This window comes from Malaya genurostris, chromosome 3 (assembly GCF_030247185.1).
Source record: "Malaya genurostris strain Urasoe2022 chromosome 3, Malgen_1.1, whole genome shotgun sequence".
Lineage (NCBI taxonomy): Eukaryota > Metazoa > Arthropoda > Insecta > Diptera > Culicidae > Malaya > Malaya genurostris.
This window is the reverse complement of record NC_080572.1, coordinates 137,265,979-137,289,235: the sequence shown is the minus strand read 5'-3', so window position 1 is coordinate 137,289,235 and position 23,257 is coordinate 137,265,979. Positions and strand designations below refer to the sequence as shown.

General features: G+C 35.5%; 1 protein-coding gene across 9 annotated transcripts in view; it reads right to left on the bottom strand.

The window, feature by feature from the left end:
• The window catches only part of LOC131435136 (uncharacterized), a 252,550-nt gene that overhangs the window by 75,610 nt on the left and 153,683 nt on the right, over positions 1 to 23,257 (bottom strand). For all 9 annotated transcript variants that reach the window (XR_009230449.1, XR_009230450.1, XM_058602702.1 and 6 more), the window contains 2 exons: positions 22,263 to 22,403; positions 19,198 to 22,207 (listed from right to left, as the gene is read on the bottom strand). Coding sequence is in view for 7 of the 9 variants with exons in the window: in XM_058602702.1 (XP_058458685.1) it covers positions 19,247 to 22,207; positions 22,263 to 22,403 (3,102 nt within the window). In the remaining 2 variants the exon portion in view is untranslated. The remainder of the gene's footprint in view (positions 1 to 19,197; positions 22,208 to 22,262; positions 22,404 to 23,257) is intronic.

Here is a 23,257-nt window from a genome sequence, read left to right as displayed (position 1 = left end):
CTGTACTGTAGTTTAGGTGTATCGTTTCAAATTCTAGTAGTGTAAAAGGACAAAACTTGCACAATTCACACTATCGATTAACTAATTTATATTCTAAAATACAAAGTAAGAGTGTCAGTTTTATTCGTATTCACGAAATCCAGTTATGTCTCTGACATTCATTTTTCATTGAATAATTGCAGATTTTTCCTATATTTTTAAATTTTCAGCGAAATTTTTTTGGGGTGCCGGTAACCAAATAGTTTCCCTTATATATATATATATATATATATATATATATATATATATATATATATATATATATATATATATATATATATATATATATATATATATATATATATATATATATATATATATATATATATATATATATATATATATATATATATATATATATATATATAATATATATATATATATATATATATATATATATATATATATATATATATATATATATATATATATATATATATATATATATATATATATATATATATATATATATATATATATATATATATATATATATATATATATATATATATATATATATATATATATATATATATATATATATATATATATATATATATATCTACAGTCAGCTTTTCCCAAGAACGTCACCAGTAGCAGACGATCGAGATTCCCACAGAAGGAAGACCGCAGCATCAACAACAATCGCCGCCCCAGCATCAGTCACGTACACGATAAACAAATCTTGTATCGCGCTACCGGCGCTAGGGAATAGCAAACCGTTTAACAATAGACCACAATTTTCACCGTTTTCAAAAAACCCATTCAATTTCCATCACAACGACAAATTCAATTCACACAACAAAGACTTTTTCCCTTCCCGCAACAACGACCATTTCCCTTTTCACCGCAAGGACAATTTCAAAATTCTCAACAGCGACCATTTCCGTTTCCTCAAAGAGTGATTCAAAACCTACATCCAAAGCCAACTCCAATGGAAGTGGATAACTCCATTAGAAGTAGGCAGATAAATGATATGAACCGTCCACATTTTCAAATAGAGGAATTTCCAACAAATTGTGATGATTCCTATTCCTATGATCCCTATGAATATTGTTATTATGATAATTATAACCAACAATATCAAACTGCGTATGAAAACACTAACGAACCTCCACCAGTCGAAACAAAACCTCAAAATTTAGAATTCAATCAAGAAACCGATAGCAAAGAAGCCGAAATTGATGATCTCAATTTTCCTCAAGTGGCGGCAGACCTTCATCCGACGATAATAATTTCATCCCCTACATCGAAATAAACACTTCCAAAGGCTTACTAAAATTTCTCATAGACACAGGTGCCAACAAGAATTACATTAGTACCAAGCACGTAAACCTTGAAAAATGCAGATTTACTGAGCCAACCTCTGATCAAAATATCAATGGTTGTCATCAAATAAATCAATTCGTCAGATTCCTGGCACACACATTATTCAGATTCCTGACACACAAACATTGAAAATTTATATCTTTAATTTAGATTCCTGGCACACAAACATTGAAATTTTATATCTTTGATTTTCATCCTTATTTCGATGGATTAATTGGATACGAGGCGTTACAATTGCTGAAAGCCATTATTCTTACTGCTAGTAACGAACTTCAATTTGCTTCTGGAAAAATTCAAATGCAACGTAAATATCCCCATTCTCAACGAGTACAATTAAACTCTAACGAGACAAAATTCGTAAGCTTTTCCGTTAATATCGATAACGGCGATTTCCTAGTATCAGAAGATACTTTTATTTGCAACGAGTTATCGCGAATCGATACCAGTCAACCCATGGAATTTGAATTAAACAATTTTGAAACTCAACCTTCACCAAAATTTGCCAAGCCGATAAATCAGCGTTTATTCGATCAATTGCGATTGGATCACCTTAACTCAAACGAAAAATCGAAATTGTTGAACGTCATCAGTAGAAATCAGGGTGTATTTTTGTTAGAAGGGGAACACCTTACCGACGACACGACCTGCCACTCGTCTATCAAAACTGTATCGTAAATTTAACTACCCCTCAGTAACTGGAAATGTCAAATCGAAAACGCTAGTGAATTTTTTTAAACTGGCAGCACAAGTTGATATATTTATTGATTTTGAATAACAGTCACCATAACCATGGTTACTGCATATCGAAGTCAAGATGAATGTAAACAAAATAAATTTCAGATCGGTTATTATATTACGGAACATTTTAATGGATTTACATGACTCGAGCGGAATGTAAAAATTGAGGAGTATGAGTTATGTCTTTTATAAAGCCAAGTTCAAAATTCAGGTCTTGACTTGAAACCGTTGTGTGAGAAGGAAAACATGGAAATGACCGACAACGAGCTGAGCGAGGCTAGTGCTCTGCGGTACCTGCATAACGTACGGTAAAATGATTTCTTTGTGGAATTCCACTAGTAATCCTCGAATAGTGGCCAACAAGGTGAAATACTGTTTCCACTGCTGCGCAATCAACCGACACAAAACAATTTTGACACCGGCATATTACATCGAAAAGCTAGCAGTTGAAGTGTACGATAGAATCGCTGGAAGCAGATCATTGTCCTCGTTCGTTGGTTTCATTCATAGTTTCGATTAAATTCCGAAAATCGAGTTCATTTAAATGCATTTCTGCTTAATTTGGACAAAGTATAACACTAATAGAACTATTCCACCGCTTTCAAAACATGTTTATTTGTTTTGGGGTTCCTTGGTAACTAGTCCATAGCAACTTAAACAGTGTTGCTCGAGAAGATTTATTTTATCATTTACAAGGGGTCGCTAGATTTGTGGTAACTGGCGGTAAATCGTTAGCGAACAGTTTTAATGCTGATTTTTCTTCGGAGTGCCTGGTCGTGTCGTCGACCTTACCTTTACTAACGCAATAAAACATAGCATCAAAACAAAAGATGATTTGTCCATTTACTCCAAATCGTATCGGTACCCATTTTGTCATAAGGAGGAAGTACAAAAACAAATTCTCAAAAGGCTTGAACAAGGTATTATAAGACATTCTGTCAGCCCTTGGACTTCTCCGGTTTGGATCGTCCCGAAAAAGATGGAGGCTTCCGGTCAAAAGAAATGGCGATTGGTAATCGACTATCGGAAGTTAAATGAAAAGACTGTCGATGATCCCCGAACATAACCGACATTTTCGATAAATTTATCCCGAACAAAGAACGCCCCCTCTACGTTTCAGAGAGTGATGGACAACGTTCTAAGAGAACACATTGGCCTAAGATGTTTCATCTATATGGATGATATCATCGTTTTTTCATGTAGTCTTCAAGAACATCTGGATAATTTGGGAAAAATGTTCGATACACTATCTAGATGCAATATGAAAGTACAATTAGATAAGTGCGAGTTTCTATGTAAAGAAGTTGCATTTCTAAGACACATCGTTACTACTGAAGGAGTTAAGCGAAACCCAGACAAAATCAATATTATTAAAAATTGGCCATTGCCAAAGAGCGAAAAAGAACTTAGAAGTTTTCTCGGAATTTTGGATTACTATCGGAAATTTATAAAAGATTTTGCGAAAATAGCGAAACCTTTAACAAATTCACTTAGGAAAGACAAATTCACTTAGCAAATTCACATACTACAATACCCGGATTTTGATAAACCCTTCATTTTAACTCTTGGCGATCGTTTAAAGTTGTAAACATTTTCGACCATTACTCTATGTTAGGAAACACTATCAAACTAATCACCAGAAATTTAGACTCCCAGGATTTGAGAAATATTAATGCAGATCTATACACTGAGCTAAATTTTCTTTTTCACATTATATGATATTCTAATGATTTTGCACTATTAGTATTTCCAATAATAGTTACAAGATGTGTTCAACATCATGTCAAATATATGAGATAATCTTATGAAACATAAAACTCTTCTTAACGTTATATTTACAGGATTTCCATATAACGAATGAAATTTCCAGTCTGAGTCAAATTTATTGGCGCGTCTTATAACCATTACTAGATATCCGTACAACATACATTGAAACAATTTATGAAGCGCATATTATATTCACTTCGAATTTATTTAGATAGGTTCATATATACCATATGACTAGTTTTATAAAATTTATTTATTTATATTCAATGGAGGTCATACGAATAGCAGATAAGATAAGCAGATAATAGCAGAACTACTTTTAGTTGAGGATTCAAGCTTTACTAATATTCCATTCGGTAAGGGAGCTCCTCATGATATTTGCGAAAGAGAAGTGAGATCCCGAGACTGAAAATAAAAAAAAATGAATCTTACTAGACAGATAGAGTAATGAAATGTACCGGATATATATTTCATGGTCCGTTAACGCATATCCTTGAACGAAGTTGGATGAGCTGTCTTGTCAGCAATTTAAAATTACATTGAGATGCGGAACCTCCTGAAGAAATGGTCTGGAGCAGTTGATGAATATCGAGGACACAACTATTCACGACTTTCATTGGATTTCCATATAAATTATATGGGATATTTTCATAACTTTCATTATGATAACGTCCATTTAGATTTGACGTACACATTAAATAAAGATTATAAGTTTCCATATAATTTCTATGAATTATATTCTGCATATGATTCATATGACAAATTTAATGAATATAAATAAGATTTTCATTTCAGTGTATGCACTGAAAAACAATGAAAATAGCTTATTCAATGAAAATAACAAACAAATATCTATCAATGCAAATTTTCAAGAACGAATTAAAATTGTAAACAATCAGATCAAGGATCATGAGAACAGTTTAGCTGAAATTTTACTCGAAAAAGATTATCTCATAACTGAATCCACTAAAATTTCAATATTATTTCAATTAGATATGCTCTTAAATTCATTACATTCTATAGAAAATAGCGTATCACTCGTCAAGGTCAACATAATTAACAAACAAATTTTATCAAATAACGAACTCATAGCAGCAAAGCTTCCCAAGCAAGGATTCAAGATTGATAGTTTCGACGAAGTGTACGTGTACCTGACAACTACAGCGTTTTATCATCATCAGCATCAATATCCCTAATGTACAACCTGATGTGTTTGACAAAATGCTTTTATTACCGCTACCTGCTAACAACAAAACAGCTAATATTGACCACAAAGTAATCTTTAAACATGAAAACGAGACGTTAGCCGTTTCTACAGGTTGCCTAAAAACGCCTAAAATTACTATTTGTAAACGAGAACTATTGACAAACATAAGTGCAGATAATTGCATCGCACCACTGATTAGAGGTTCAAACGGAAAACGTCCCTTCTCATAATTGCCACAAAGCATCGAATACGAATTACCCGCACCTGGTACCATAATAGTCGAAGCGCTCACCAACAAAATTGCATTGAGCAGCACGTGTGGAATTAACCAGAGAGAGTTGAAAGGCATTTTTCTCGTCTCATTCCACAATTATACAATCATTATTGGAAACAAGCTATTTGAAAACTATGAAATTCAATTCCGTCACCCTATTATCGCACTACTAAGGTCCAAAAAAATCGCAGAAACACATTTGGAAAAATATGTCAACATAACCCAGTTACATGACCTACATATCGAAAACAGGAAGAACCTTCAATCTTTGGAATTGAAACAACATTTATCAATTGGTTCCTTCATATGCGCAGTTATCCTGATTACAACAATTCTAGGCATCGTTTATCATAAAACCAAAATATCTTCAACAGCATTAGTCGAACGCACGGGCCGTGCTTCCTTAAAACATAGAGGAGTTGACAGCCAGCGTTTACCAAGAACGTCACCAATAGCAGACTATCCAGATTCTCACAGAACGAACACCGCAGCATCAACAACAATCGCCGCCGCCCCAGCATCAGTCACGTACACGGTAAACAAATCTTGTATCGCGTTACCGGCGCTAGGGAATAACGAAATAAAGTTTAGTTTCAGTTTGACCTCAGTAGTGAAAAGAGTTCTCTCTATTTTTAAAACCCATTTGTGAGGGTAGATATTTCAAATTATATATATATATATATATATATATATATATATATATATATATATATATATATATATATATATATATATATATATATATATATATATATATATATATATATATATTTTTTTTTTAAAAACTCACTTTCAAGGATCACATTGAAGGAATCCAGGCTAAGTGTAATAAATATATTAAATGTTTATATCCTCTTATAAACAGAAAATCTAAGCTAATCTAATCTAAGCAGAAAATATGTCTAAGGAACAAATTATTACGTTTTAAAAAAAATTTCAGCCCAGCCATGCTTTATGCAATACCAATTTGGTCAAGTTGTTGTTCCACCAGGGAGAAAACGCTTTAAGGCCATCGTCCAAGTACCATGCGCGCGGGTGGTTTTAGGAAATTTTCGATGGAAATTTCGAAAAATTTGACAAAACCAAAAACATACAGACCTTTGAAATACTTTTATCTATCTACAGGGTGAAAATGACTGGAAAATTCGGAGGATTTTACGAGTCTTATCAAAAATAGCGCTGAAAAAATGAGCTTTTTTTGTAATTTTTCACAATTATTCGAAAAAATAATTCGATGGAATGAAATTTTTTTTTCAAAAAAAACCTCATGCTGGCAACAAGGATCACATTCGGACACATGTTTGGAAAACCTTTTCACGCTTTTCATGGAAAATAAACGAATTTCATATAACCGATTTCGTGGAAATTTTTGAAATTCGTGGATTTTCTATGAAAAGCGTGAAAAGGTTTTCCAAAAATGTGTCCGAATGTAATCTGTGTATCCATAATAAAGTTTATTTGAAAAAAAAAGTTTATGTCATCGCTTTATTTTTCCAGATAATTGTGAAAGATCACAAAAACACTCATTTTTCAGAGCTATTTTTGATAAGACTCGGAAAATCCTCCGAATTTTCCAGCCATTTTCACCCTGTAGATAGATAAATGTATTTCAAAGGTCTGTATGTTTTTGGTTTTTGCACATTTTTCGAAATTTCAATCGAAAATTTCCTAAAACCACCCGCGCGCATGGTACTTGGACGATGGCCTTAAAGGATTCAGAATAAAATTCTGAAAATGATTTTGCAGAGTCCTCCCTGGTTTAGTACAAATGAGTTTCACAGACTCACAAATATAGAACTATTAGATGTAATGTCGCATAATATTATAAGCCAATTACGACAAAAATCGATGCAATCTTCAATTGAATCGATTCGCTCCTTGTATTAGTTAGCAAGTTAGTATATAAGTTCCTTCTCCCCATTACACAATACAAGTAGGTTTACAATTTTCCATACACAAGTCACCACTTGTGGCTGAACACCCAATTTAAATTTAAATAATTTAATTTTAATTAAGTATAAAAAAGAAACTGAACGTTATTAAAGAGGAACCGTGGTCGAAAATCGATCATTTCTTCTTGTGCGTTGGATGGAAGCAGACGGTGGGGCGAGCAAACACATTCAACCTGCGGAATCGGAGAGTGCACCTTCTGCGTGGTTAAAAAACTGAAACGCTAAGGTCGCAGTTCTTTACGTCTTCTAACACTCGATGTGGATAGAAGAACAACCTGCTACGAATAATTTCGATTGTATTTTATCTTTTATTCGCAGTTACCTACCTACCCGCGCTATGGGTAAAATGCGCCATAGATCCGAGAAGGATCCAAGAGATGCTAAGCGTCTGAAGCCAAGTGATGTACAGGTTGCAGATGTACCGTTTGCTGTGTAACAACCAATACGCTGATCTACCAGTTGATGTCGAAAAGGAACTGCAGAAGAAGAAAAAAATGCCTGAAGGGCTTCCCACCGACTCTACGCTCGGATTTCAACACGCTGATTAGCAAAGGTCTACAGGCAACAATCCGTTTATGTACTGAACCCTACAAAATAACTATTCCGGCTTTGAACCACTACAAAGCAGTGGAATGTTATCTGAAGCAGACAAAAGCGGAATACTTCACACACGATATTGCCGCCAACAAACCTATGAAGGTTGTACTTCGAGGACTATCCGATATGATAGAAGCCGAACTAAAGCAGGCACTGTCGGAGGTTGGACTAAAGCCTGTGTTGGTGTTAAAAATGAAAGTACACAACACGGACAATCCAAAGTATCGAGATCAACTGTACTTGGTTCATCTGGAGAAGGGCTCCATCACCATGAGTCAACTAAGAACGATACAATCGTTATTTCATATAATCATCGAATGGCAAATGTATAAACCGGTACATCGGGATGTCACACAGTGCATGAACTGTTTGAACTACGTCCATGGAGCGAGGAATTGCCACATGAAAAGTCGGTGCGGGAAATGTGCAGAATCAAACAATACCAACGATTATCTACTAGATGACATCGCTGTAAAATGTATGAACTGTGATGGCGACCATTCATCTACTAGCAAATCGTGCCCCAAACGTGCTGAGTTCACAAAAAATTCGACAACAGGCGTTCCGTAAACAATCAGCGCGCAAAAATGTTCCACAGAAGGATGAAATTAATTTCCCATGGCTCCCACCAATGAGGGATATTCCAAATTTGCCGCCACTTCTTCACAGCAATCCAGAAGATTCAGTCGCTGGATCACAAAAAGATTCTTCCTCCAAAATCCCTCGTGGATAGGGCAATAATCTACCACAAGCAAAGGTTGACTCTGGTGACTTATTCTCTGCTGAACAACTGAACGTCATTTTTTAAACAATGACAAGACTCCGAAACTGCACAACGCGGTTAGATCAAATCAACGCCTTAGGCAAATTCATCATCGAATATGCAATATAATGAGTAGGTTGTAGTAAATTGAAATGCTTGCTCACTTAGGAGCAAAACTGCTGATTTGTACGACTTCCTTTAGAGAGAATTCCTATATTGCTATTTTAACTGAAACTCATCTTAAACCTGAAATTTCTACTTTTATTTCCAATTAAAAAATCCACAGGCTCGACAGGACAACTGCCATTAAACGATACATTCAGCACAGGCCTCTGCCTGCCTTTAAATTGCAACTTACAGAAGCCATCGGAATTGAGATTACAACGACGATGGGACCCATCATCATCATTGCAGCGTACTGCCCCAAACAAACCAATCTTCGAAATGGTACGTGTGCATCATTGAAGCGAGATCCGGCCATACTCACTCGATGACAGAACAAATTCACCATTGCTGGGGACCTGAACGCACGGCATGAGCTATGGGGAAACAAACAACAGAATCGAAACGGATTCGTACTTGACGAAGATTACGAAGCTGGACAGTACAACATCCTCGCTCCGGATCAACTAACGCGACTTTCAAGATCGGGAGTTCATTTCATTTTGGATATATTCATCAGCAAAGTCGCCATAGACAGCTCTCCGGTTGACTTCAACGAGCTCTCTTTCAACCACTTTCCAGTAACATTGACGATGGGATCTTCACCAGAAACAGTGTTCCAAAGAGTGCTCATTGAGGTTTCTCTTGACAAACCTTCAACAAAATGTCTCCAATAGCTACATTTCTTGGAAGTATGCTCTTGTGCTTGGTTTCTAAAGTCAAGAATTTTTCAAAATTATGACGAGTTCCTCCTCCTCGTTTTAAAAACGTCTTGAAAGCATTTTGTTTCGCGTGTTTAGCATCTGAGCACTCTTTGTCTCACCAAGGGTTTGGAGGCCTTCTGTTAGACGATGGACCAAGAAATCGTTTGGTTTGGGCTTGTTCTGCGGCCTCCAGAATCGAACAAACGAGGAAGTCATATTCTTCAAGTGGGAGGAGCTCTTCCATTGAAGTTAAGACACTTGAAATAATACTTTAGTATTTAATCCAGTCAATATTTTTGTCAAATCATATGGAATTTTGACTGAATTAGCAATGCCTTTGTTACTGCTAATTGAGATGATGATTAGTAAATGATCGCTACCGTGTAAATCAGGAAATACTTTCCAGGTGCAATCTAGTCGAATTGAAGTCGAGCAAAAAGATAAATCTAATGCACTTGGACGTGCAGGAGGTCTTGGAATCCGTGTCATGCTACCCATATTTAATACCGTCATGCTGAAATTGTCGCAAATATTATATATTAAAGATGATCTGCTATCATTATAAACAGAACCCCACATCATTCCGTGCGAATTGAAATCTCCCAGAATCAATAGTGGAGCAGGAAGTGCTTCGACCATTTCATTAAGCTGTCGTTGTCCAACTTGAGCTTTTGGAGGAATATATACCGAAGCAATGCAAATGTCCTTTCCTTTAATGTTTTTTTGACAAGCAACAACTTCTATACTAGAAGTCGAAGGAATGTTTAATCTATAAAAGGAATAACATTTCTTAATTTCTAAAAGTACTACACCATACCGGCAGTCTCTATAGAAACGTATAATGTTAGTGATTAAAATTTAAGGCCATGTTTGATGTAAGCCATGTTTTACTTGACGCCCTCTAGAACAGAGAAAATCAGTAAACAACTGAACCAAACAACGAAGAACAAGATGACTCGTCGTAACCCGTAACCATGGACCGAATCAACACTCACCCGGAACGTGAATTTTTTTTTTGCCTATTCTCTAAGAATTCGAAATGTACCCATCGTTTCCCTCCCGTTCCCTCAGAGCTGAATGACCCTAGTGGTTGAAGGCCAAATAAATAAATAAATAAATAATATTTAACCCACTTTACTTTATAAACTCGGAACCGGAAGTCGGATCCAAATGAAATGCAGGAATTTTCTATGGTTCGTCGAAACCTTTTACTGAACCTAAGTTTGTGATAATCGATCAAACAATCGCTAAGACAAGTGAGTGAGCTCCGTTTTGGAATCCAGTACAGCATAACCAGTACAATCCTGGGTTTTCACGAATTAACTTGATTGTTGACATGTTTAAATTGGCGCACTTAACATGGAAATTCTTCGAGCAAGATCGGCAAGCTAATTTATTGCTTCGCGAACCAGAGGAACCAAAACAAACGTCGGCATCACATTTGTTTTGTCGTGAATACGACTTACTTCACTATGGGGCGCCTTTTCAAAATTTACCGTCTGAGAGAGTGATAAGTACAGGGTGATTTTTTGAGAGCTTGAGAACTTTTTCAAACAATAAAACGCATAAAATTTGCAAAATCTCATCGGTTCTTTATTTTAAACGTTAGATTGGTACATGACATTTACTTTTTGAAGATAATTTCATTTAAATGTTGACCGCGGCTGCGTCTTAGGTGGTCCATTCGGAAAGTCCGCTTTTTTATCGACAAATTTTGTTCAGCGATGAGGCTCATTTCTGGTTGAATGGCTACGTAAATAAGCAAAATTGCCGCATTTGGAGTGAAGAGCAACCAGAAGCCGTTCAAGAACTGCCCATGCATCCCGAAAAATGCACTGTTTGGTGTGGTTTGTACGCTGGTGGAATCATTGGACCGTATTTTTTCAAAGATGCTGTTGGACGCAACGTTACAGTGAATGGCGATCGCTATCGTTCGATGCTAACAAACTTTTTGTTGCCAAAAATGGAAGAACTGAACTTGGTTGACATGTGGTTTCAACAAGATGGCGCTACATGCCACACAGCTCGCGATTCTATGGCCATTTTGAGGGAAAACTTCGGAGAACAATTCATCTCAAGAAATGGACCGGTAAGTTGGCCACCAAGATCATGCGATTTGACGCCTTTAGACTATTTTTTGTGGGGCTACGTCAAGTCTAAAGTCTACAGAAATAAGCCAGTAACTATTCCAGCTTTGGAAGACAACATTTCCGAAGAAATTCGGGCTATTCCGGCCGAAATGCTCGAAAAAGTTGCCCAAAATTGGACTTTCCGAATGGACAACCTAAGACGCAGCCGCGGTCAACATTTAAATGAAATTATCTTCAAAAAGTAAATGTCATGTACCAATCTAACGTTTAAAATAAAGAACCGATGAGATTTTGCAAATTTTATGCGTTTTATTGTTTAAAAAAGTTCTCAAGCTCTTAAAAAATCACCCTGTATTTGATCGTGAATATCTCTTGTTGTATCAAACGAATCAACATAATTTTTGCTACATGCCATCGGAAATATTATCACAATTTTATGATAATATGATATTCAGATGAGTGACATAATCTCAAATAATTCAAAATTAAACTTTTCTGAAATGTTTGGTATAAACGAGTGTCAAAGAGGATAATTCATTAGGCGCGTTTGCCTTGCTCGTATTTGTAAAGCTCATAGCTCAGTGATCTGTGAAAGGATTTATATAATCTAACTACCAATAGAATCGAAATTTTTCAACTTGAGCGTGTATAGAAAAAGCATTGAAGTATTTCAATAGTACACTATTGAAAAACCTGTCTCATTTGACCTATGTCAACACCAGCCAATCAGAACGCGTTCTGAGGAAGAGAACAAAATATCTGCTGATGTACAACAAATCGTTCGAGAAAATGTTCCGAACAGTGTTTAATATCGTAGTGAGTTCCACAATTTGGTCCTTCTAAAAGGCAGGAATGAATCCTTACAGCATATTGATAGTTTCTTTCAATAAATTATGCAAATCCGAAATGAAATAATCGACATTAAAATTCTGTTTGCAAAGCTAGTTTCGCCTCCGACAAGAGCGATTACGTCACAGCTGCCAGTCATTTGCATTGGTGGAAAAGCAACGATGGAGAGCATTACACAAAATCAACCGTTCTAATGGCTCTAAAAATTTTCTAAAGAACTATTAGGATTAGGTCGCAAATCGAAGGGAAATATTCTCAGTTTGGTGCAAATCTAGAACAGTTTGATTCGATTTGTGCACGTTTTGCTGAGTGAAATTCACAGTATTCGAGATCAAGTGAAGCCTTCTTTGTTTTTGCGAAAAATGTTGAAAAGGGGAATGCTTGCATAATTCATACAATTGATCAACTAATTGATATTCGGAAGTGTTAAGGAACATGTCAGTTGTTTTCGTATTCACGACATCCAGTTATGTCTGTGACATTAATCACCCGCCTTTTTTGTCATGGTGTTAGTAGCAGAATGAGAGGGTGCGAAATGGTTTGTAGGTTGAAGCCCATCCCAAAGTGCAATGTTTATCATAGTATATTACAACATACAATTCTGTTGTTTATTACATCATGTTTTATTATTATTATTATTATTATTATTATTATTATTATTATTATTATTATTATTATTATTAATATTATTATTATTATTATTATTATTATTATTATTAGAAAAGCGTAACTTACACTGCGACATTAACTGTTATATTATATCATATCATATTGTTTCATATATTATCGTCTTACACTATTTTATGTTATTATGTACTATGTTGTATGTTATATTATGTTATATTGTATTGCATTATGTTGTATTATATAATATTATATTATAGGGTTTATTATGAGTAGTACTACGTACTTCTGCGCAAAATATAAATTTTTTTTCCTTATAAGTTATCATTTTTAAAGTTATCTTTTAACTAACTATCAAGGTCGTCACAAGGTGAGCTTGGTCCTCACTGGTTCCTGTTCAATGCCTACACGTGTGTCTGTGGTGACAATTGGTCGAGGGAATGCGTTGATGGCAGAATGGGAGGATGAGAAATGACATATAGATTCAATTAGTATAATATCATAGCATATCGCAACTTATCATTTTATTCATTATATTATTTATTATATATTTCATTGTACTATATTAGATTTGTTTTTTATTATATTTTCATTATTATATTTATTGTTATTATTATTAATTTGTCATCAATAATAATAACATATATTATTTTTATAGATGTGGATATTATTATTGTTATTAGAAGAGAAATATTCTACTTCCTGCAGTATTGCGAAGATAGAAGAGCATAACTGACACTCTACATTAACTGTTATTTTATATATTGTTTTATGATATATTATATTATATTGTATTATATTATATTAAATTAAAATATATTATATTATATTATGTTATATTGTATTATTTTGTAATCTATTATATCATTTTATGTTATATTAATTTCATTACACTATGTTTTATTGTATTTATCAATATAAAACATTTTGCACGGGGGCGTAAAGGGGAGGGAGCATCAGGGCATCGGACGAATTGATGACTGGACGAGGGATTGTGGATAGTCAGCCCAAGTCACTTGAAGGAAACTTGTTTCCTTCTGAAGGTTTGAAATGAGTCTGATGCGCCCTTCTCAAACAAACCATCAGGCGGGTTCAAGCATGTATAGCGATATGCTTCATCCATGCGCTGGATATTATGGTTGGAAGAGCATCTTTTATTCCCGCGGAATACGAGTAAGTAACTCTACTTACATATCCGCCCAACTCTTTTTGTTCGCTTTTCGGTAACAGCTATAGTAAGAAGGTGAATGGATGAGTCATATCGGGGCTACTGTAAGTCTACCCGCATCCACTGGCAAGTCCTTGATCTGATGGTGGCTTCACTTCACATCACATCACATGTTTGATGTAAGCTATGTTTCGCACAGAGCAAACACATCACATTTTTGACTATGCAACAAAACTTTAAATGAATCAAGTTTTGGCATAATGCTTCGACAATTCCACTGCAGGACAGTGATTGAATCATTTGCGGCGGATGATAAATTATCCATCAAATGATACAAAACCTGAGAGAGCTGGCCATTGAGCTGATAACTGTTTCAAAAAAGTTCTAGCTATTGAAAGGAATGCCGTTATGATGGCCTTTAGAGGTTCAGAAATATTGAATGCTGCGAAAATCCATTCCACAATTTCCGAAAACCTCAGTAATCCTGTTGGTGAATGTGAAACGGAGCCCACTGGATTATTTTCTTTTCTTGAGCTAGTTCCTGGATTGGTTTGTGAATTTGACAAACCAGGAGGCACAGTTTTTGGTTTTAAATTTGGCTTTTTAGCTTTAACACGGGGATCTTTTTTTGAAGGAGTAATTTTAGGTGTCATTTTTGGTATTTTATGGTTTGGTAATCTCCTCTTAACAGACCCTTGAGGAGTGACAAACGAGGTATCTTCACTATTTCCGTCAGAGTCAGATTCCTCTGGCTCCGCAAGATTTCAAAAACCGTTTTCGGTTTCCAAAGGGTAACACAGTTTTAAGCATTTCTGCATATGTGCGCCTAGACCGTGCTTTTAAAGAAAGCTTCATTTTGTCTTTACGCATTTTAAATGCAGCGTATACTGAAAGATCATCATGAGGACTTTCCCCACAATAAACACATTTTTCAACATCTTTATCGCAAAGATTATCCTTATGAGGCCCTTGACATTTTATACAGTTAGACTTATTACTACAATAAGTAGCTGTATGTCCGAATTTTTTACAGTTCGTGCAATTCATAACATGCGGTACGAAAAGCCAAACAGGAAGACGAATTTTATCGATATAGACATGGCTAGGCAACGCAGATCTGGCAAATGTTACGCGAAACTAATCCGAAGGACGATAAGACTTTTGTCGTGAATACGACTTACTTTACTATGGGGCGCCTTTTCAGAATTAGTCATATGGAAGAATGGGCAGAACTTAATCGTGAATATCTCGACTTGTATTAATGGCAGCCACATAATTCTGACACTATTTCATCGAAAATATGATCAGGAATTTAGGATAATATTTTGAACAGTGTGAGATAACCACAAACAACAAAAAAATTAAATTTACTCAAAATTTGAAAACAACTCCGCAAAATCTTTACTTTTGCTTTTGTTTTTCGCGCAAGGACGACAATTTTGAGGTAGTCAGGCACATATCTTCAACTGAAGTAGGGGAACCGTGGTCGAAAATCGATCATTTCTTCTTGTGCGTTGGATGGAAGCAGAGCTTCTGGTCGTTTGCATTGGGGAGAAAAAAAAAACGAAAAACGAAAAGTGAACAACATTATATGAAATCAGCCGTTCTAATGACACTAAATTTTTTGTATAGAACTTCTAAATAGATAGATAGATTCTTTCAATGAAAAGAGATAATCGACGTCAAAAGTTTCGCAATTCCCACAATCGATCAGCTATCAATTCGAATTCGAAAGTATAAAGAAATCGTGTCAGTTTTATTCGTATTCACGACATCCAGTTATGTCTCTGACATTACACACCCGTACTTTTTCCATCGACAACAGATGCTGAGTACAATTGCTTGCACTCGAGTATCTTAACTCCCTCAAGCATGGAGTTTTTAAAACGACCAACTCCATTTTTAAGTAAATCATCGGCTGTCAGACTTGCTTCAGTCACAACACCGTCAATTTCCACCTCCTTCGATGGAATGTAAACTCTATATTCAACAGCAAATAATTTACAGGTTACAATATCGTTTACCTGTTTCAAGTCGTTGACAACAACTCGAATTTTATCTCTATTATTTCTTTAACTTCAGAGAAATGTGATGTCAAATCTTTTGTAATTTGCATCAAATTTAAAATCTTTTCTTTTTTTTGTCCTCTTACCCTCTGAGAGAGTGATAAGTTTTTGATCGTGAATATCTCTTGTTGTATCTAACGAATCAACATAATTTTTGCTACATGCCATCGAAAATATGATCACAATTTTATGATAAAATTTTCAGTTGGGTGACATAATCTCAAATAATTCAAAATTAAACTTTTCTGAAATGTTTGGTATAAACGAGATTCAAAGAGGATAATTCATAAGACGCGTTTACCTTTCTCGTATTTTGAAAGCTCATAGCTCAGTGATCTGTGAAAGGATTTATATAATCTAATTACCAACAACAAGTCAATACCAGCCAATCAGAACGCGTTCTGAGGAAGAGAACAAAATATCTGCTGCTGTAAAACAAATCATTCGAGAAAATGTTCCGAACAGTGTTTAATATCGTAATGAGTTCCACAATTTGGCCCTTCTGAAAGGCAGGAATGAATCCCGTACAGCATTCGGATAGTTTCTTTCAATGAAATGCAAATCCGAAATGAAATGATTGAAATTAAAATTCTATATGCTCTATTTCTATAGCCATAAGAACCGCCCATTAGTGAAAAAGCTACAAACGAAATCAGGTAAAAACAAACCTCTCAGCAAAAATTGGATCAGTTTGGATTCTATCACCACTGCGAGCAGATGTATTTTGTGTCGTTTGCAAAGCTAGTTTCGCCTCCGACAAGAGCGATTACGTCACAGCTGCCAATCATTTGCATTGGTGAAAAAGCAACGGTGGAGAGCAGGCGCGTAGCCAGAAAAAATTTTCGGGGGGGGGGGGGTTTAGAACATGGTGATAAATCAACACATGTACAATTTATATCACAATGTTTCCCATGGGTTATAATTTTTTGTTTCGGGGGGGGGGGGGTTTGAACCCCTAAACCCCCCCCCCCCCCTGTGTACGCGCCTGGTGGAGAGCATTACACAAAATCAGCCGTTCTAGTGGCTCTAAAAGTTTTCTAAAGAACTATTTGAATTTCTTGCTGGCAAATCGAAGGGAATTATCCTCAGTTTAGTGCTAGAACTGTTTGATTTGATTTGTGCACTTTCCGCTGTGTGAAATTCACAGTAATCTAGTGAAGCCTTTTTTGCTTTTGCGAAAATTGTGGAAAAGGGGAATGCTTACATAATTATTACAACTGATCAACTAATTGATATTCGGAAGTGTTAAGGAACATGTCAGTTGTTTTCGTATTCACGACATCCAGTTATGTCTCTGACATTACCCACCCGCCTTTTTTCGAAGATAGACTATCCATGGCTCAGTGGTACCCTGTGAATAATGTTTAGCCCTCGGAGTATTTAAGCTCCTATCATACTAGTATCCGGAATTGGATTCGGATGATCTTCCATGAGATCATCCATTACATAATTTTTTTTTTGTAAATTAATAATATCAAAATGAAAACTTATGTATAGTAAAATTTCAGTTATAAGAAAAAAACTAAATTAAATTAAATCTACCTTGTTGCTGTTGTCTCTGTTCCTCTATCGTAAAAACGACGTGAAGCTCATCCAACGATTTCCAATCGGCAGTCTTCTGCTGTTTCCAATTGGCAGTCTTCTGTCCTTTTCTGCTATCTCAGTTGCTCTGCCGGTGTGCTCAGCACTTGGTGTGCTGCCTGTACCTGACCACAGGTACAGTGCTTTTGCTCTTGGTGGCGATCAAATGTGATGCTTGCAGTGTAGCACCTCGCGATATATGTCGTCTCTTTCGATCCTACGCAGCGTACAAATTCTGGTACTTGGTAGATCAGTCTCTACACCTCTGTGCGTATGAACGGGATGGCCTTCGTTGCTAGCTTTTCAGTCGGAAAACACCCCAAATATTGCGTTTGCTATGAGCAGTTTAACTACCTGAAGCTTAGAATTGTCTCGGTAGCAGCCGTTCACTCACGAGCCACTACAATCGAAATATAACCTCTTCGCTTAAATGGTTTTTACTGAATGACAATTTTGTTTATATGTTAAAGTTGTGAGTTTATTTCACAGTTTAAATTATGGTCTTTCATCGTATATATTAAAGTCTTATCGTTTATTATTATCAATAATGTATAATATATAAGTATATAATAAAATTGGAATTTGGTGATCGAAATGTATATATTATCATCATTTCTAAACAATACATTACGAATTTCTGAGATATCGTACATCGTTCTCTCATCTCATTATATATATATATATATATATATATATATATATATATATATATATATATATATATATATATATATATATATATATATATATATATATATATATATATATATATATATATATACACTGAAGTCTTTTTTTATGCGAATTTACGTACCGCATAAAAAAAAAACCGCATAAAAAAAAACCGCATGACTCTGAAAATTCGCATAAAAAAAAACCGCATAACTCTGAAAATTCGCATAAAAAAACCGCATAACTCAGAAACTTCGCATAAAAAAAGACCGCAGAAGGGCAAACCGCATAACTCTGAAAATTCGCATAAAAAAAACCGCATAACTCTGAAACTTCGCATAAAAAAAAACCGCATAACTCTGAAAATTCGCATAAAAAAAGTCGCGTAAAAAAAAACCGCATAAAAAAAGACCTCAGTGTATATATATATATATATATATATATATATATATATATATATATATATATATATATATATATATATATATATATATATATATATATATATATATATATATATATATATATATATATATATATATATATATATATATATATATATATATTTATATATATCATCACATCAAGAGGTGAATTCAATTGCTTCGTAATTACCTTCTATTTTATTTATCATGCATGCTTGATGTCGCTTGGGTTGTTCTTTTCAGATTTTAACTTTTGACGTTGACATCGGTTGCTTAACGAATTCTCGTTCATTTTCGTGGCACTCACATTGACATTCTTCGGGCTTGACATAGTTATATAGCACTCCTGTGATTTGAACATTTTCATCAGAAGATTCATGCTGTTCTCGAGATTTTATACGCTTCGATGAATTTTGTATCTCTGGAATACTCTCAAAATCAATCCACTGTTGAGATGCTTTGCGAGGAGGCAAGGGAGGAGGAGCTTCTTCACCAACATTTGATTGATTGGTAAGCTCTTTTTCATCTCCATTGCCCACTGGCGATTTTTGATTTATTTGTTTTGTATCCTGTTCTCCAAACCCAAACATGTTTTTGCTAGATGAATAAAATGTTTTTCGTGGTGATCGACCCGTAGAGAGTCTTTCGATCGAAACATCGTGTTTTTTTGGCAGACTGATTCGTAACTTCTCTCCGCGAATCAAATTTGTATCCTGATCCTCGACAACGCTTGCAATTCCATAATAATTTTCGAGCGGGGCAGGATGTATTGGTGTTGTAGATCTGGGACGTTCCAAAGGACAAGTTTTCATTTCCATTTGAGCACGCTCTTTCATTGGTAGGAGTTTCACTCCAACTGATCGTTCTTCTGGCAGCGTAGTAGGTATATAAGGTAACTCATCATCAAACGAATCTTGTAAAACTAATCCTGCGCTTTCATGATCTTCAATGGCAAGCATTCTACAGTGCACATGCTTTGTGGACGAGGAATCCACTTCAGATCCATTTTCGCTTTCCGATGATAGTCTTTGCTCGTCATTATAAGCCATAGACTTTTTACCAGATACTTCAAATAAATTTCTACATTCAGTTGATATTTTGACTGTTGATTCATCTCTACTATCTTGAGAAATATTAGCATGAACTGCTTCCATATTCTGGTTACTTTGTTCCGAATACTGAAAACTATGAATATTTTCTATGTAGTCTGAGTGACGATGATTATCTATTGAATCACTCGATGCGCGGTCAAATCTATTGCATCTTGGTTTCAGACATTTTACATTCTCAAGTCGTTTATTTCGATACGATACTGGCTCATTTTCAAGTGACAAACTCTCTGGTTTTTCTACTACACATATATCATTGAACTCACCAGTTGAAGCATCAGAAAGCTGGCTGCATTGACTTTCCGTTTTGGAAACGCTAAACTGTGTGGTAAATGTTTGCTCTTGACTACCAGATCCCATTTTCATGGCAAATAACAATTGTTTTCTTTCTTTAGTATTCAATTTTACTAAGGCGGTCGAATGGTCTATCTGATCATGTATGCTAGAGAATATTTCTGATAAAGTGGATTCGGGATCATCTTGTTTCGATAGTCCCACCGCGTTTTGGATTTTGGTTAATGATAAGGCATTTGTTGTAGTTCTCAATGGAGTATTGCAATATTGAGGAGCAATGGATATCACAGTTTCTTGACTATCTTGTGAACTGTCACGTTGTGCTTCCATACTCCACTCACTGTCTCGTTCCTTTTTTTCGGTTGGTGACTTCAATGGTATAGTAATACTTCCATCGGGATTTTCTATTCGATAGCACTTGAGGGGTGGCATTGGTTTTGGCCTATTATGAATAGTAATCATACAATTATTGCTTGAGTTTACAGACTGAGGAGACACTTTTTCTGCAGTCACCTGGTCTACCTTTAACGTAACTGGTGTAGTGTTTAATAATGATTTCATTTGTTTTTCATCGGGAGGAGTATGTAGAGGAATATGAATGCTTTTACCATCCAGAGGAGTATCATAATACCTCAATTGACGACGCTGATTGATACTAGTTTGCAATTCGTCTTCAAATTTGTTTGCAACATTTGAAATGCTGGCGGTCGTAGAGCAGAGCTCGTTTGGTGACGACGACTTTGGTTTTGTGTCATTTTTTTTATTAAGTTTGAACATAGTAAATACCGTGTTCTGTTTGTTTGGTGTAGTGTTTATTGAAATCGGTTCTCTTTCTTTATTTCTACTGCGTAATTGTTCTTTTTGCTCATGAGTTTCGTTCAAACTACTTTTTTTTCTTGTATGACTAATGCTAGACGAGTCTGGACTAACTGAATCCCTATGTTTGAAAATCGAACAAAATGAATTTTTCCTCGACACTGTGTGGGTTGGGGAAGGAGAACGACTGCCATTCTCCCGAGTTAACTTGCTTTGACTAGTTGACTTTGGACTAGCATTGAAACTGTTGGTACTTGATGTACCTCGCTTGAAACGTAAATTATCAAGATGTAATGATGTGGGTTTTTTTTTGTCATCGTCCAATATTATTTCATTGTCAGCTATTCCATTATCGCTATAGCAATGATCTGGTTTCAATTTTATTCTTACATATTCAGTTCCACTTGGCATTACACCCACAATAGGTTTCCTCAAGTCTGTTGGCGGAATAAAACGTTTATTAGAAATACTTCTACTCGTTTGTGGTGGCTCAATTATTTCTTCTTTGCAATTATCATTAGCATTGCTGTCTGACTTTCTCCTAAATATTCCTGTCCCATATATAATATTGCTTCGAACTCCTTGGTTAGATCTAATATCAACAGTGACACCTTCCGCCAGAACTGCTTCAGTTGGATCCTTTTTTCTTGATAGAATAACTTGCTCGAGTATTTTTGCTGTTATTGGTTCAATGCTGCTAGGAATACTGTCATCAGGAATTCCGTGTATAGGTTTTGGACCACAAAATGATGTTTCTAATAACATGCGGTGTGGAGACGGTGAACGAGATATACCGGATACGCCAGAAACAGTCGATAGTTTACTATTCCCTGATCCTTGGCTACCCACGCTGGATATACGACTCGTACGTCCTGAAATACACAAAAATGCTGCAACTTCAGAGCTTGTTGAATCTTTACGCTGATGGTGTCCTATGGTTTGTTGTTGCTCATCTAATTTGTACATGGCGGGCGAGTACCTCTGTGGTAATTTAAAGAAATATTTATTAAGTTCTTTTATATAACCTAAGAATTACCGGTACTAGCGGTCTTTCTCTTTCTGTTCCTCCTTTTTCAGGTTCCATAAAATGCAACTCTTCAGTTGAACTGCGTAAGTCCAATGTGCCTTCTTCTCTATATCCCAATACACCTGAATCCTGCAACTTTCCAGTGCCAACCTATTAAACAATAAATACGTTTATTTACTCAATCATGATTGTACAGGAAGCTATATTGTATTAAATAAAGCAAACAAATTATGTTATTAGATGGTCAATTCCTTATAGTACTGTGAATTATATTTGACACATGTTAAAGGTTGGTGGGTAATGTCAGAGACCTAGTCGCACTGGCTAGACCTGCAGTTGTAATGTATAATTAAAATATATCAACCCAGTTAAAATAATCGATATCTTCAATAGTCCGGCACAAGTTAAATGGTAATGAAACTCAATTTCGAAATTGACTGTAACAAATATAAAACTGTTTTGACCCCCTAGAGGTGTAATGGTGCCTTTCTTATTAACATTTCACGAGAAAACGATGCAAGTTTCATATTGGATATTTCGAATAACTGTTTCCCGAACCGGACTCGGGAGACTGTTACACTTTATGTTTCGTCTTCGACTCGTCAGTATATAACAGTTTTTTTTTATTCAAAAGATAGTTTTATTCAGGCCTATATGCGTACAAGCTTTACGTGGCCGATTGAGCCGATGTTTTAAATAATTTTTTTTTGGGTTGGATCTTGTTGTCACCCTTTTTCTAGGGGAGAGGAGCTTCCATTTCCTTCCTGCGAGAATTGAGGGGCACTTCGTTCATGGTTCGTCTCATCATCCATTGCCACATCGATGGTATTGTTGTTGGTTTCATTGCTAGTTGCTGGAGATGAGCCTTGTTGTACATTGTTTGCTGTTGCTGGTTGGTTGGATGGTAAGTTGTTCACTGCAGTTAATGCACTTTGTTCTATAGGGGATACGTTGGATGGTTTCGTTGAAGTGGATGCTTCACTGTTGTTGGTGACTGTCACAGG